This window comes from Hyposmocoma kahamanoa, unplaced genomic scaffold (genome assembly GCF_003589595.1).
Source record: "Hyposmocoma kahamanoa isolate Upper Pololo Valley unplaced genomic scaffold, ASM358959v1 78, whole genome shotgun sequence".
NCBI classification, from domain to species: Eukaryota; Metazoa; Arthropoda; class Insecta; order Lepidoptera; family Cosmopterigidae; genus Hyposmocoma; species Hyposmocoma kahamanoa.
Genome location: NW_020653945.1, coordinates 17,721,172 through 17,738,330, shown reverse-complemented (window position 1 = coordinate 17,738,330; position 17,159 = coordinate 17,721,172). Strand labels below are relative to the sequence as shown.

Here is a 17,159-nt window from a genome sequence, read left to right as displayed (position 1 = left end):
ACCCCGACGAAACTTAATTAAAAAAATTCATTACTTATTATTAATATTAGCACGTAGGAACTACTGTTGTTCAAATTAAAATCGACTCGCAGTCGATTTCGTTATCGTGGTTAACTCGCAGTTAACCCCGACGTAATTTTATTTAAAAAATTCTTTACTCATTACCACGTAGGAACTAATATTGTTCAAATTAAAATCGATTCGCAGTCGATTTCATTATCGTGGTTAATTCGCAGTTAACCCCGAGGCAGTTTTATTATAAATCATGTAAAATGCACATATTAGTATATCTGTTCGGATTTTCATCCACTCATGCTCGATTTGGTTATCGGGGATAACTCCCAGTTAAGCCGATGTTTTATTAAATGTAGGTTAGATTCACATTTGTGATGTATGAAAGCGAACATTTATTATCATCGCGGAAGTAGCAAGTAGTGCTATATGACAAAAATGAATATTTTCATTTTTTATTTTCATTTCTATGAGCGTAAGAAAAAATCTTACCTTGATCAATGTCCGACACCTCCGATGATATTATGATCCTATAACGCCGACGACGTTTGGCTTCTGTATTTTCCAAGTATTTCAGTTTACTTTTATAATATTCGATTTTTTCAAAGTTTGTTCGCGTTGACATTTTAACGGAACTGTGGAGGTGTGCTTGTTGCCACGCACGAAAAAGGAATGAGAATAGAAAATGGCGGCTGATGCCTGGTAGGGAGTGTCAACGTCTAAACATTTTTTTTTTATCTAAAAACCATACAGTGTTACCTAACAACTTAAGGAAACTACCTGATTAAATATTTTTTTTTACGCACACACTCAATATAGCCCCGCACTAGGGAAACCCTGTGTCGCGGGTGCCATGGACACACACATAGACAACCACAAATTACACCCAAACTCACGAGAGAAATAAATGTAGGCCATACAAATATTTCTCCTGGCCCGGGAATCGAACCTGGGACCTCTGCGTGGCGGTCGGGCATGATAACCGTTCGGCCACGGAAACAGTAAGTATATCGAGAATGAAGCAACGAAATATAATTTGTATTATAGGTTATTGTTCTTTGAGTGAAACTCATCAAAAATATCTACAGATCCCAAGTAGTCAATTATCTTTATCTTCAGAGTGCATTTGACAATGATCAACTATTTGAGGTGCAAATAGCAACTAAAATTCATTATAATTGTGTAGCTTTTTGCCAAACCCGTTAATGTTTTGAACATTATGAACATAATATAATATTATGGTTAAAATTTATCACTATGGTTTTGTAGACATAGTATAATCATTGAAGTATTTGTATTAATTGTAATATGATGTTTTACTTATGTTCTTCCTGTAAATATTTTTTCTTGTGTAATATAAACTGATCTTGCACTCTTATAAGTGTCCATGTAGTTGTCTAAAGGTGGTTTTCCACGGGCGAGGCGAGAAAGACGAGAAATTGAAATTTTTGTCACAGAAATTCTCTCCTATTGTGAATGATCTGAATTGACGAGATTGGGCGACGCGAGCAGCGAAATATTTGTTGATGTAATATTGAACCGTATTGCTGCCTACATATACTTTGCAATGGAAACACGATTTATCTCACTCTCGGTGGCTATTAATATCAATCGCGGATTGTGGGTACGTACTATTTCAGATTTAAAAATGATGGTTTTATCTGATTGTCCGTTACCCGTTAACATATTTAATAATAATAATAATTTACGGGACATGTTACTTCAGCCGCATATTTCAATTCTCTTCTCTCCTTATCTCGTCTCGCCTCGTCGTTGGAAAAGCACCTTAACTGTCTGAGAACTGTGTACAGAACACAGATGGCACGTACCTCACCGCTTCAACATTTTTTTTTGTTTTTATCTACTCTCACAGACATATTTAGAGGAACGTTATTTAGGTTAAGTTATGCTAACTGAGGCTATCAGCGAAAAAGTGATGTAACCCATATTCAATTTTTTTTCTATAACATTACTTTGAATGTTTCTAAAGTACATAATTATTTTGTATTTATTTTGTATGTTATTTTCATGTATAAAAAATATTTAATTATTAATATTTTTATATGTGATACTTGATAAAATACTTGCATTTAAAGTAATATAGTAAAAAAAATTAAGCTCCAGCTATGTTCATGTGAAGCACTGGCTACATACGTCAAAACGTTTAATTTGAAAAAAGAACGTCTCATGATTTGATTTCGATTAAACGATCTGGCATATGTGGTCAGCGGTTCACATAATTTGAAAAAGTTATTATAATTCAACCTTGTTTAAGCGTTCCTTTAAATATTTCCATAAGTATATTTATTTATTGAATCAGCCCAAATAATATTTCTGGAAATATATATCGACCCCTCCTACGTAAAGTATCGTATGTCGAAATTGCCAAGTTTACAGATTACATACATGACAGAGAGAAGTTTACAGGAGAGCGTTTTAAAGTTCTGAAGTCACTTAAATGAGCATTACACGTGACTTTAGCATTTCTCAGTTCTATTCGGCAAAGCTCTAAAGCTCTAAGCGGCAAAACTCACATAGAGTTATAAAATCCTAGGTATCGGTTAGATGATCTATGATGGTCTATTAGATGATAATTCTATGTGAGTAACGAGCTTTGCCGAATAAAACTGAGAAATGCTAAAGTCACGTGTTATGCTCATTTCTGTGAATTAAAAACTTTAAAAGGCTTTCCTGTAAACTTGGCAATTTCGACATACGATACTTTACGTAGGAGGGGTCGATCAGACTAGGTAACTGGTACCATTATCTAGCATTTTTTTTAATAGGTGTGGCACCCGGAGCTGCGAGCTCTGTAGTCGGAATGGTCACATTGATTACGGCGGCTGTTGCACTATCGAAAATGATACCAGTCACTGATGCTCATCTATATAGTAAGTACCTTTAAAATTATATATTAAAAGTAAAAGCAGAATTCACAGTTTACTCGTTTGCAATTTGTTTATCGATATTAATCGATAGCACTTGTTTACGACTTCCGCATGGTTGTCGAATAGGGGTTACGTCACTAATCAAAACAATTTAATAATGCGTAACGGCTATTACAGTTATTGGCACTGGAAGTAAAAGGACTTGCATATGCAATGGTACAGGGTTGACAATTACTATTTAAATTCAACTCTATGATGCTTACGATGATAACGGTCCAAAGTCCAAAGTGTCAAGTTTGATCTGGGGGTCGATTCCGAACCTTACGATAACCCAGTTGTTGACCGAATGATTTTCATTTTTATTCACAACACCTGAATTGAACGTCAAACTGTCGTGTTCAAAACCGACTCGAAATGACGTCACACCCATACGATTACTCGAACTTCTCGACCGGCAAAGGCTACAAACGTTATTCAGAACACAGGTATCGAATGAAAGTTACCGAACGTCCTATTGTTTGCCAAGCAAGAATGTACTATGGAAATCTCTTATTATTTAAAATAAAGTCTGGATTTTGTTCAATTTTATTTATTAATTTTAATGCAAGACTAATTCATTCTTATATTTTAAGCCTTTGAAGTCTTAAAAATGTTTGTAAAAGGATTTTCATTTGTCTTATAATCTATTTCACCGACTAACTCCGTAAACGCTGTTGGATAAAGATATCGTATCCGAATCGAACGTTTAACTCGGAATATTCTAAATAGCTCGGAAAGCGCCCTTCGATTCGAGAACGATGTCCAATCGAACGATTCGGTTAAAATATCGAAGAGTTCTGAATCGGGGGCCTGCTGTTGAGTGAATAAATAATTATTGGCACTCTTTTAGATTAATAATCGTCAGCAGTGCAGATGGATTTATGTACAAATGTAAAATTTATTGGTAGGTAATATGAATGTAGCTAATAGAGTTGCGCTGGTGTTAATTTTGATCATTATTGAATATGTCAGTACCATTAATACATTAATAGAATCCAAATATATAAATATAAATACTACCAGAGCAACACGCTCAGACCAAACGGATTGAAACCACTCACACCTACATTAAATGTACCAATGTGCAAAACCAACCTATGCAATTAACAACACTCTTATATGTTCCGTTCGAACCAGGGTTGTTGCGAATATCAGCAAAAGGATCCGCATCCGCGGATAATCCGCATGAATTAAAACATCCGCATCAGCATCAGCCTCCCTCCGCACTGATTGATGCTGATATTCATTGCGAATATTTGCGTCGTGACATTAATTTACAAACCATCCAGAAACAGACTGCAAGCCCAAAAGGCAGCACGACAGTCGTTCTTACCTTTGAGAAAATGTCAATATAATTAAGCTAGACAGCCTGATTGATTTTATAGAGGTTTATTTGTTTATAACAAAAATCACAAAATCATTAAAAAAAATCAAAATAATTACAAAAGCTTTTTCATGTACATTAAATACCTGTACATTTTTCACGATTTTTTTAAATAAATTAAATCAGCATCCGCATCCGCGTCCGCTGATGTGTAAATGACCTACATCAGTAACAACCCTAATTGGAACACACTCTATGAGCAAATATGCACAACCTCAGGAATTCAACACACTTCACAATTTGGAGAATTTTATTAATTTTTAAATATTTAAGCACAATATAAGTTAGATTTTTTAAACAATTTTTTGCTTATTAGCAATTATTAGTCAGAAGAATCCGCAAGTACGAAGCCCTGCCAATAAATGAGGACTTGTGCGACAATTGTAAAAAATTGACATTTTTGTAGTTAAACCTTGAAGAAATGCTTGTTATTATAAGTTACTATAAATAACCATATATTTATATTATTTATGAAATCACACATCTATTAACAAAAAATAATCATTCTAGAACAAAACATCCTATGGACACTACTCAACGGCGAAGCGTTCGACTACATTGGTTCGCAACGAGTGGCATACGACATATCGAGAGGCGCATGGCCCCCCTTATCACCTTTGTCACCCTCTGACGTCACTATGCATGTTGAACTGGGACAGCTCGGCGGGTCTCTCCTGGAGAGCACTGACAATGCTTGGCCTTTATTTGCTTTCTCTGCTGATGAAAATACACAGGTGATTTTATCTACTATACATTGAATGACAATAAAAGTACTGTAATGATTAGTGGTCGAATAATGGGATACTTATTTACCTGAATTTCGGTTGATCGCTAAAATCGAATGCACTTTTCTATGAAACAAATCTATGGATTGACGAAATGATTATGCACAAAACTAAACGGAAATACATATTTAGAATGGTACTTGTAATTTCATGGAACGTTTAAATTAAATTTTACACGTACACAGAAAGCCAAAAATAGAATTCTTACCTTACTTACAAAAAAATAAAAAATCAGACAATAACTTTTTGTACCTTACGAAGTACTCGATCCAAAAATCATTTTATATGTTGTAAGAATTTTTCGAGAACGGAAACGAGATGTCATAAATAATATTAGTAAATTTTATCATAATGAGATTAAAAGCGTTCATGGAACGTTTAAATTAAATTTTATACGTACACAGAAAGCCAAAAATAGAATTCTTACCTTACTTACTTACAAAAAAATAAAAAATCAGACAATAACTTTTTGTACCTTACGAAGTACTCGATCCAAAAATCATTTTATATGTTGTAAGAATTTTTCGAGAACGGAAACGAGATGTCATAAATAATATTAGTAAATTTTATCATAATGAGATTAAAAGCTGTTATAGCAGTCGTCGTTGACACTTTTGACTAAATTATTATTGCTTTATAATTTTGACATACTTTTTTACTTAATAGAATTTTTTATTTGATTTTGCATTAATATATTTTTTATAGATTTTTGCTTAATAAGAAATAAATTTTATTTTAAGTTAAACAAATTGCAGTTTCTTGCAGGGTTACATGCTTGGACTTTATATTTTTTTAATAACTTTAATATTACCCATGCGATGCAATGAAAAATGAATATGAAATGTAAATTCGTTAGCCCAGTATCTTAATAACCTCTGTAAACTTGTCAATAAACAGACAATTAATGAAAGTCTCTTTCAGGTCAAAGAATTTTTAACGAAAATGAGCAGCTATACAAATAAATACAACATGAGTCTTCTTGCAAAGTTCAGCGCTAACTTGCCACCATCGTCCCTTCACTCGTTCAGGCGGATTTTAAAGAACGTAACCGAAAGTGGACAGTTGCCTGAATTAGTCATTGTGGACCACCAAGAAACTTTTACTAATAAGTTTTATCATTCAGAATTGGACGAGTTTGACAAAATTGGTTTTAATTATCATAACATCAGTATCGGGGCTAACGGAACTTGTAAGTTTTTTCTTGTCATCCCTTTACAGCTATATTTGACTATATATGATATTATATTTAGTGTATTAAATATGATGTTGTTTTTACTATAACTTTGTAGCTCGTTAGTTCGAAAGGTTTTTTGCTCTGTGTTGTTCGACTATAGGTATATTGATACAGTCGAACAACACAGAGAAAAATTCTTTTATGTTGTTTGTAGTAAAAAATTTTTATGTCAAAATACTTCACTATTTTGTTATTATCATTGGATAATAACTAAATAGTGAAGTATTTTCACATAAAATATATGAATATCATGGTTGTAAAAATACGATATTCAATAAAATAAATATTGCAATATATTGCCATCCCTCGTCAGCCTCTGGTAGCTGTAAAGCTGAGTGAAGAAACTTTCTAACTCACAGGTGACACTGGCGGTAAAAAGCCGTTCAAACCCATTACAAAAATCTACAAGCACACAGAGTATTTCTAAAGATCTTCCGACTTGATCTGTAGCTCAGTTGGTAAGAATGGTGGCCCCGGTGTGGCAACAGACGTTGGTTCGCGTCAGTCACATCTAAGAATTTTTTCTTTGTATTGTGCGATTTTTGTAACAATATATAATTATTATGATCGGATCTTTACGGCCATCAGTAAAAGACTGCGTGAATACACGAAATACCAGATCTAATAAAATGAAGGACCACACACAATGTTTTAATAACGTTATAGTGTTCAAACAGTTGTAGGTTTTTCCTGTTTTTTATAAAGCCACATTTTAAGCTTGCAAAAAAACACTTTTGTCCACAATCTAACGTTAAGCGACGATTATTATTATAATAATATCTATAATAGTATTATTCAACTGGTAAAAGGAATCATAATGAAATAATAATTATATTCCAGTTATACCGACTGACGACTTGCTAGCCAATGGAACGATGAAAGATAGTGAGCCGCAAGTGAAAATATCGCGACTCGCCACAGCTTTCGCAATGACGCTCTACAAACAAGTTACTGACCAAGATTACTCAGGCACTGTTGCTGTTTCTGCTCACTTGGTAAATTAGTTACTTGTTTTATTTAATATTTGTTGATTTGTCTAGGGAATTTTCTTACAACGGAAGTCTGCTAGATTAAAGTAGTAAAGGTGCACGGTCCACCAGGGAGGCGAGACGAGGATTGAAATTTGTATGGACAAATTTCAATTCAAAGTAAATTTCAAAAAGGAAGCAGCCCCATATCTTTCTACATTAGTTTTGATTATAGTGACCCTGCCTACAGACCCTTAGAGTATACGAGAAGGGCACTATGACCTGTGCGCACACAGGAACCTTTCTGACCCCAGATCAGCCAGTGTACAAGGGTTGTCACAGACCTCTGTCACTTGACTTCATCCGGTTCTCGAGAGGCTAGTGCCTCGAGTGGGTCAAAAAGAAAACATCTTCTGCATAGTTTGAAACGTTTTACAAAAATGCCTACTACAAATAATAAACTTGTAAATTGTCATGTCACTCAGAATCGCTTTAAAGTAGCCTATGTCCTTCTTCTAGATCCCAACTATCTCTATACAAAATTCATCAAATGTGGTTCAGCGGTTCAGGTGTGAAAACGTAACAGAGTTACTTTCGCATTTATAATGTTAGTTTGGATTAATGGGATAAGAATCATTTTGTAAATATTTTTTAAATCGAAGAAATCAAATTTCAGTATCAAAACTGACCAATAAGGTGCCACTGATAGGGGTTACAATCCGTTTGGATTTGTCCGGAAGTGTCCGGCTTTTTAACCTTTTGTCCAGAAGTTTCGGATTAGGATAACAATTTTCAAAGTACAAAATAAAATATTCCCCTGGCAATTCTGTGGTAAAACTCGATTTATGACAAAAATCTTGTTGCGGACGCTGTCCATTTCTGAAGCCGCGTGAGAGAGAGTTTTTCGATTTTTTTTTGTTTCTACAAAGTCCAGACTTTCTTGCAAAAGTCAGGCATTTTGTCCGGACTAGTCAAATTTCAAAATAATATCCCCACCACCGTCTGTCTTGCCTATAAAATATCTTTTCCAGCACAAACAACGCATCTGAACAGTTTCACATTTTATGTACAGGTTGACGAAATGCTCTACTGTTTCCTAAAGAGCCAAGCATGCCGTCTGTTAATAGCGGCGGACTACGCGTCGAATAGCAACACTGTCGAATTACTTCCAACAAAGCCCGCACAGTTAAGCGTCGGCGTCTTAGACCATCCCAGTACGCCACCGGTCTTAGCTGGACATTTATTGGCGTTGCTTACCGGCACGCATTTGCAAGTTAACAAAACAACTTGTGATTCTAAGAAGGACCTTGTAAGTTATTATTTTCTAATTTATGGTTTGACCACGTAAAATTTAGCAGGGGTTAAATTGTCAGCGCTCATAGGCTCCGATCCGGACATGCTGCATTAAACAAATTTTTGATTAGTTGTACAGCATTTGCTTATGAAGTGTATTCGGACAGAACCTATCAAGGTACGATTATTTGCACTGGTTGGTTCCCATAGGACCTTGTAAGTTGTTCTAAGTTATGGTTTGAACACGTAAAATTAAGCAGGGGTCAAATTGTCAGCGCTCATAGGCCTGAGCCTACATGTCCGGATGATCCGGACATGTAAATTAGATGTACAGCATTTGCTTATGGAGTGTGTTCGGACGGAACCTATCAAGGTACGGTTATTTGCACAGGTTAATTCCCGTAGGACTGTAAGTTATTTTAAGTTACGATTTGACCACGTAAAATTAGCAGGGGTTAAATTTTCAGCGCTCATAGGATTCGATCTGGGCACGTTCCAATTTAAACAATTTTTTCTATTATATGTACAGTATTTGCTTATGAAGCGTGTTCGGATGGAACCTATCAGGGTACGGTTATTTGCACAGGTTGGTTTTCATTACATTTGATGTTGAGTGGTTTCAATCCATTTTGTCGGAACCAACATGTAGTGTCGCGAAGATTTTGTATACATGTTTGCTTAGGTACTATTTTGATTTATCTGTCTGGATTTTGTTAAAGGTTTTCTTGAAGTATTGTTTTTCTAATGGGGCTGACAAGTTCAATATTTATCAAAGCCCCTAAATAAATAAAGGGTAAAAAAAAGTATATTGATAAAAGTGAGGAATTTGTTTCATGAAAACACCGTACGTATCGCTATCCCCATTAGAATACAGCGGTTTTTAACATTTCAACAAGAGTTTATGCCATGATTACGACGTACGTAGGCAAATGCTGAATATTTGTGTATGAATGACAGCAAGCGGGAGACGTTGGTAAAAATACAGATCTAAAAAGTGTCAGAGAGTACCTACAACAAAAAGTCAATAGTGTATTTTGGTAATTTTATTATGTTTTGTAAAAAGTCATGGAACAAAGTTGTTGTTTATGATGTTAGTAATACAGTCCTGCGAGGTTGTTAGTGTTTTACAAATAAACCTGGGTATATAAATGAATTATAGTTGTCGAGACTCCCAAAAGAATTCCATGTTTTTTATAGCTTGTTCTTATACAGGATTTCTCTTACTACTGGCTCCGTGGTTGGAACCAAAGCGGTATCTGCGTCCAGACCACGATGAACTTCAGCCAAGCGCTTAGCCCTGCTTTTATGGACAGTGGTAAGTAGATATCAAATCGGATTATTACTTAAAGCTCCTTTCAATGTTTTCGACTGGTAACTGCTTGCCTTTCTACTTTACAACTAACTTGCCTTTCACTGGTAGGGCAATAATTGCAAGTGTACTTTTATATTTCATTTGTAGTGTATACAAATAAGTATTTTTTTAAATTATGTTATTACTTAGGCCATACTGGAAGTTTCTGGATTCTGATAAGTAAAACTAGATATTATGTTCATAATAGATTTATTATTGTACAAAGTATATGCTATTGTACTCTATATTACTCACACACGTTTGCATTCGTTGGAACCATTCTGAAAAGCAGTGGGACCAGTCTTCCGTGGGGACCTCTTCAATGGCTTCGTGGAACGTACTTTTATTATTATCGTATTATTGTAAATCGTAAACCTTTAAGTTTATCTTTGCTTTTTGGAAATAAAAAGAAGTCGCATGGTACAAGGTCTGGGATGTATGGCGGATGGGTCATCAGCTCCACGTTTGAGGCCTTCAAATACGTATTCGTTGCTTTAGCGGATTGTGCAGAGGCGTTGTCGTGGTGAAGGACGATAGTGCGTGCCAGTCGCGTGCCGTGTACGGACACACATATTCGCATGATGTAGAGCGATGCACTCGCGCTGCACCGCGCTGGTCGTCTCACGCGCCTTTCATTATTATGCGAATGTGTGCGTCCGTACACGGCGCGCGGTGGGCGTGCACATTTACAAGCTGCACTGTTAAATTTGTATGGCCTTACCATGGTTGTCTAATAAGGCTCAACTCACACTGGCGCAGAGTCGAAGCGTCGCGTCGCGTCAAGTTATTCAACAAGTCAAGTTTTAGTAGAGCTCCTGTGAAAGAGTTCGTCCAGGTTAGTACTGCCATCCTACCTATTTCTGCCGCCAAGCAGTAATGTCACCATTATTGTGTTCCAGTTTTGAAGGGTAAGGGTGCTGGTGAAATTACAGGCACATGAGACTTGTCAACTTACGTCACAGGATGGCGGGAATATTACTCTTATTAGGTAGCTGGAACATTACGGTGTAAATGGCAAGGCGTCGAAACTTGTCTCGTCATATCTCAACGGTAGAATTCAGAAAGTCGACATAAATGGAGTGACTTCTTTGGATTCTCCGGTAAAAATGGGTGTTCCGCAGGGCTCAATACTTGGACCTTTATTATTTCTGATTTATATTAATGAGCTGCCATTCTTTGTTAAGGACCATTGCGAAATAGTGTTGTTTGCAGATGACACATCCTTGATTTTTAAAACAGACAGACATGACATTAACTATGGTCATATTAATGATACCCTCTCTAAGGTAGTTTATTGGTTTAATGCTAACAATTTATTGCTTAATGCTAAGAAGACAAAATGTGTTAAATTTGAATTACCTAACGTAAAATCGACTAGTCCAAGCATAGAAATAAACAGAGAAAAGTTAGACCTTGTTAATAAAGCAGTCTTCTTGGGAGTGACCTTAGATAGTAAACTTCAATGGTTTCCACATATATCTTCCCTGGCCAGCAGATTAAGCTCCGGTGCATACGCAGCCCGCAGAATACGTGAACTTACCGATGTTAGTACTGCTAGACTAGTTTACTTTAGTTACTTCCATAGTATGATATCCTACGGGATTCTCATGTGGGGTAAAGCGGCAGATATTCAAATCATATTTGTATTGCAAAAACGAGCGATTCGTTCTGTGTACCGTCTAGGCTCTCAGGTTTCTCTCAGAGAAAAGTTCAAGGAGACTGGTATCATGACTCATGGCATCACAGTACATTTACTCAAATATTTTGTATGTCCGTAAAAATATACATAATTTCAATAAGAAAGAAGATATCCATAATTTCAATAAGAAAGAAGATATCCATAATATTAACCTTAGAGCTAAGTCCAAACTCATGGTACCACGATTTCGTTTAACCAAGGTAAACAACTCTTTTATGGGGAACTGTATACGTTTTTACAATAAGATTCCGGAGCATATATTAAGTTTATCATTGCCTAAGTTTAAAAAGTACATGAAAAATATTTTGATTGAAAAATCATATTACAAAATTTAAGACTACGTGTTAGATAAAGATATATGGAAAGACGACACAGCTCCAGAATCCACACAAATTTGATTCAAAGTGTATTCCATAGCGGTGGACATTGCTGAGGATTTTCTGCAATATTTTAATGTTGAGCCTTCGTTAACAAGTGCGGGGCGGGTCTTTGACGAGAAGGCCGTAGATGCTATTGGCCTCTCCTTGAGATTTATTTTTTTATTTATTTTATTTTTACAGCTAAAGAGGTGGCCTTAGTGATCCAGAAAATGACGAAGGGTAAATCCCCTGGGCATGACGGTCTTAGCGTCGAGCACTTGTAACATGCTGGAGTACATCTTCCACGGGTGCTCTCCTTGATTTTAATCTGTGTTTGTGCCATAGTTACTTGCCCAGTGAACTAATGCAAACAGTGGTGGTACCTATAATTAAAAATAAAACGGGCGACGCTGCTGACATGTCCAATTACAGGCCGATTTCACTGGCCACGATCATCGCCAGGGTGCTGGACAGTCTGCTTGACAAACATCTTGCCAGAAACTCTACAATATCAGATAATCAGTTTGGTTTTAGACCTGGACTTTCCATTGAGCGTGCAATTCTATCTCTCAAACAGACTGTTCAGTACTATGTATCTAGAAAAACACCAATATTTGCCTGCTTTCTGGATCTGTCAAAGGCGTTCGATCTAGTATGTTATGACATCCTGTGGCAAAAGCTTCAGCAGGAAACCACCGTTGCTCCTGAAGTCGTTTCATTATTTAAATATTGGTACAGTAGTCAGAAGAATAGTGTCAGATGGGACGGTTGTTACTCTGATGTGTACACATTAGAGTGCGGAGTGAGGCAAGGTGGTCTGAGTTCGCCTCGCCTCTTTAATATTTATGTGAACCACCTAATGGATGAGCTCAGAGGCACAATGGTGGGCTGTCATATCGATGGTGTTTGCATCAATAATATAAGTTATGCCGACGACATGGTGCTGCTGAGTCCATCAATGGGTGGTCTAAGGAAGCTGTTACGCACTTGTGAGGCGTACGCTGTGGCTCACGGACTCAAATATAATGTTAAGAAAAGTGAGTTCATGGTGTTTAAGGCTGCTGGTATGAACTATACACAACTACCAGAAGTGTCACTCTGTGGTACAGTTTTGTCCAGGGTGTCGAAATTTAAATATTTGGGTCATTGGGTCACGGAGAATCTCAATGACAATTGTGACATAGAGAGGGAGCGCAGGTCGCTGGCTGTTCGCTGTAATATGTTGGCTCGCAGATTTGCACGTTGTACTAAACAGGTAAAAATTACACTATTTAAAGCCTACTGTCAAGTGCTGTACACGTGCAGTCTGTGGGTTGCGTATTCGGGGCGGACATTCAGCGATTTGCGTGTTCAATATAAGAACGCATTCAGGGTGCTGATGGGGCTTCCGTGGAGGTGTAGTGCATCGGGGATGTTTGCCAAGGCTCAGATGGACGGTTTCTTGGCCATCATGAGGAAAAGATGTGCATCTGCGCTAAGGCGCCTCCGTGATAGCTCCATCCTGTGTGTGTTTAAAGATCGGTGGGACTCGCCACTCCTGCGTAGGTGGATAGAGCTCCACACTATCTTAAATGTATAAGTAGTTTTTAAATTATATTAATATTAATACTAACACTAGTTCTTAAGTTGTTTGGTTTACTAACTCTATATGGATCTTATCTGAAATAAATATTTGAATTGAATTGAATTGAATTGAATTGAAATAGCATTTAAGTTTATTTGAAAAGAGCAGTCCCTAGCGTTGCTTGCTCGTTCTTCTCAGGGAGGTCAGCGTATTCAACGAGCAGTAGCTTAAATGTGACGTTTTCAAGTGTAAATTTATTTTACCTATGGAATAAATAATCTTTGACTTTGAAGAAAAGATATACTTAGCGATACTTGCTTACTTACTTAGATATACTTGGCGAATTCAAAACACTTTGCATTAACGATTTAAGCTGGGACCCGAGATATTTTTATGATTATTATCTTACAAAGACATTCATATTCATTTTTGGATTAAGTAAATTAATATTTCGTCTTCATCCATTGTCGCGCACTCATCTCGTAGCAGTTCGGGACTGTGCTACGTCTGGGGGTCTACTCTCGATTTCCATCCGACATCCGTCCGAAACAATTACTGCCAAATAAGCAATACTTGACCAAATGAAAAGACGCGTGATGCGAATGAAGCTTCATATTTGATACTTGTCTTTTGATTTTGTCGAATATTACTTATTTGACAGTAATTGTTTCGGACGGATGTCAGACGGAGAGCGAGAGTAGGCCCCCTGGTGTGGTCGGCGGTACTGCGCGCGAGTAACGCACGGCGACTCGCAATTCCGCTCGACTTTAACCAAGCGCCGACGCGTGATTCCATATTTACATAACACAAATTTGTACCTTAAGAATGGGAAAATATAGATAAATATGCTACTTGCGAAAAAACTTGACGTATCGCGACGCTTTGAGAGATAAGTTTAAGGAAATTAACATTCTTACATTAGACTCACAGTACATTTATGAAAATGTAATTTATGTTAAAAGGAATAGTAATTTCTTTATGAAAAATAGTGACAGACATAACATTAATACGAGGAATAAAAATAAACTAGCTTTAATTGATAGTCGTCTTCACAAAGTCAAAAAATAATTTAAGAGCCAATGTAGGTAATGTAGAGTAAATATACGCTTCTATAACAAGATTCCGGTTGATATAGGTACATAACGGTTGATATAGTGAAACAAAAACTTTATACTGAAGGTTATTATACAACTTCTGCGTACTTGGTTGACAAAAATCCGTGGTAGTAACCCGTTTAGCTCATGGAGGTAGTCTCGATCTCTCGATCTGATGTTTCAAATAAAAAAAAAAATATATTGTAAATGTTGAATGTGTACAAATATTATTTACAAAGAGCAACCCCTAGAGTTTCTTGTTCATTCTTCTCAGGGAAATCAGCCTTACGAATGAGCGGTAGAGTTTAACCATTGTGACGATTTCAAGTGTAATAATGCTTACCTATGAAATAAAGATTATTTTGAATTTGAATTTGAATTCGACTCTGAGCCAGTGTGAGTTAAGCCTTATGATACTATGCCATTAGGGACAAGCATCACTGATAGACGTCCACAAGTGTACATAATTTAGAAATTGAAGTGATTGAGTCACCACGACCTCTCTTCAAGCAGTCCCTCTTCTACTGAGCTAGCAATGCTATTTACTAAATAATTTCAGAACTTAGCGAAATTAATAAATAACTCTTTTCCAGGGTACGACTACAAATCGGGCCTGTACTCGACTTGGACAGAATCGGTATGGGATTCGATGTGGGCGCGGGTGTTTGTGACGGCAGGAGGGGGCGGGGCGCAGGCGGCGGCGGTGGCAGGGGCCTTCGTCACTATATTCGCAGCTGTTCTCACGTACTGGCTGCAGAAACACGCGAGTATTGTTTTCCCGGACGCTTCTATTGCTAACGGCGACACCGCGGCAGGGTAAGTGTGCACAGAGTTCGGCTACGGAACTATTGCCACCTTCCCTGTTTCTGCCTTAGATATAGAAAAAAAGGGAAGATATGGTATGGGGGCATGGTTCGCGTCGCCTCGATATGGTCAAAATGACCATATCGAGGTGACACGCCTACAAACATCGTCACAGTGACGTGGCGATCATTGTACATGCAAGATCTCTCGTAAAACGTGAAAATGCCAAGTTGTAGCGATACACCTTGTAAAAATTGGAGTGAAAACAAAAATTTTAAAACCAGAGAGATAACATTCCATTTATTTGCATTTGCATTTTTAGTTACTTTTTCTATTATTATTCAATGTTTTCTTTTTGTCTCCATAGAAATTTCTAGACTCAAATATAGTGATGTTCATTTACGAAGACTGATGTTTATCGACAATAAATTTTTACTGAAATGTTTGAATTTCTTACTATAATTTTTGTAATTAAAGTCCCTAAAATATCGAAGCGAAAAGCATTCACGTTAAATTGTTTTCTTTTATTTTATTATTGTTATTATTTATCGATATCTTAGGTTTTCACGATTGTTACACAGAGGAAATGAAACTGTTTTTCCGGATTTAAATCGCGTATATTTGTTTTTTCAAACAAACCGACGTTTCGGGCCCTTTACAGGTCCCATGAACACGGTTGACATGGTCATGAGACCTGTAAAGGGTCCGAAACGTCGGTTTGTTTGAAAAAACAAATATACGCGATTTAAATCCGGAAAAACAGTTTCATTTCCTATTGTTATATTATTACTAAACATATTATTTCGAGTAACTTTAACACAACTCAATATTTCGGATAACCGTTTCCATTTCATGTCAATTTGGATGTTGCTGTTGCTTGAAGAAAAATTGATGTGTTTTAGATATTTAAGATATTTAAATTCCATTATACTCGTAGATTAAACGTAGAGTATTTTTAAGTTTTTCCAATGAGTTTAAAATAAAAGAAGGTTGGATTGAAGCTGCAGGAAAATCGAAAGATTGGTTTTCTTATTACTATTTCTGACTTTGTTTTAATTTCCATAACAAGTGCATTTAAAAAAATAAATAAAATAAAACCGGCTTTATTTTACATGTGCATGCAAAATAAATTAGAAACAATTATAGAAAATTACATAAATCCTTTATAAAAAAACAACATATTTTAATTTATTAAATTCATTGATGGTTCGAGTTTACTCTTGACAGTGACAGTATCAGCAACCCGTGGTAACGTATAATGGAAAATTGACACTGGCGACGATCGCCATATTTTTTATATTATTCTTATAAAACTGACACTGGTCCAAGCCTAGTGGCCGCCATTAAGAAAATAATAATAATATATATTAATATATTAATTTAAAATACACCAGTACCAGTGTAGATATAGTATGAAAAATGGAATATTTTTTTTAATATTAAAAACAGCCACATGGTTTCCATGTATCGATTAGGTAGGACCACATCCCTCGTTGAGTAGCGCCAGTTTAAGGTTAATAAGGTTAACAATTCACGGAGCGGTTTCCAACAGCGGTTTTATTACGGGGGGGGAAATCTTTATCTCAGGGGCTATGTGGGGACTCTCCCTCCAGACAGAGGGAGGGCCTACCCCACTGACCCCCCCCCCCCCCCCCCCCCCCCCCCCCCCCCCCCCCCCCCCCCCC

At 36.6% G+C, this 17,159-nt stretch overlaps 1 protein-coding gene across 1 annotated transcript in view; it reads left to right on the top strand.

The window, feature by feature from the left end:
* The window catches only part of LOC113232857 (nicastrin), a 28,645-nt gene that overhangs the window by 9,422 nt on the left and 2,064 nt on the right, over positions 1–17,159 (top strand). The window contains exons 8-14 of the mRNA XM_026467712.1: positions 2,799–2,903; positions 4,834–5,057; positions 6,030–6,297; positions 7,183–7,337; positions 8,383–8,619; positions 9,816–9,918; positions 15,264–15,486. Of these exons, the coding sequence (XP_026323497.1) occupies positions 2,799–2,903; positions 4,834–5,057; positions 6,030–6,297; positions 7,183–7,337; positions 8,383–8,619; positions 9,816–9,918; positions 15,264–15,486 (1,315 nt within the window). The remainder of the gene's footprint in view (positions 1–2,798; positions 2,904–4,833; positions 5,058–6,029; positions 6,298–7,182; positions 7,338–8,382; positions 8,620–9,815; positions 9,919–15,263; positions 15,487–17,159) is intronic.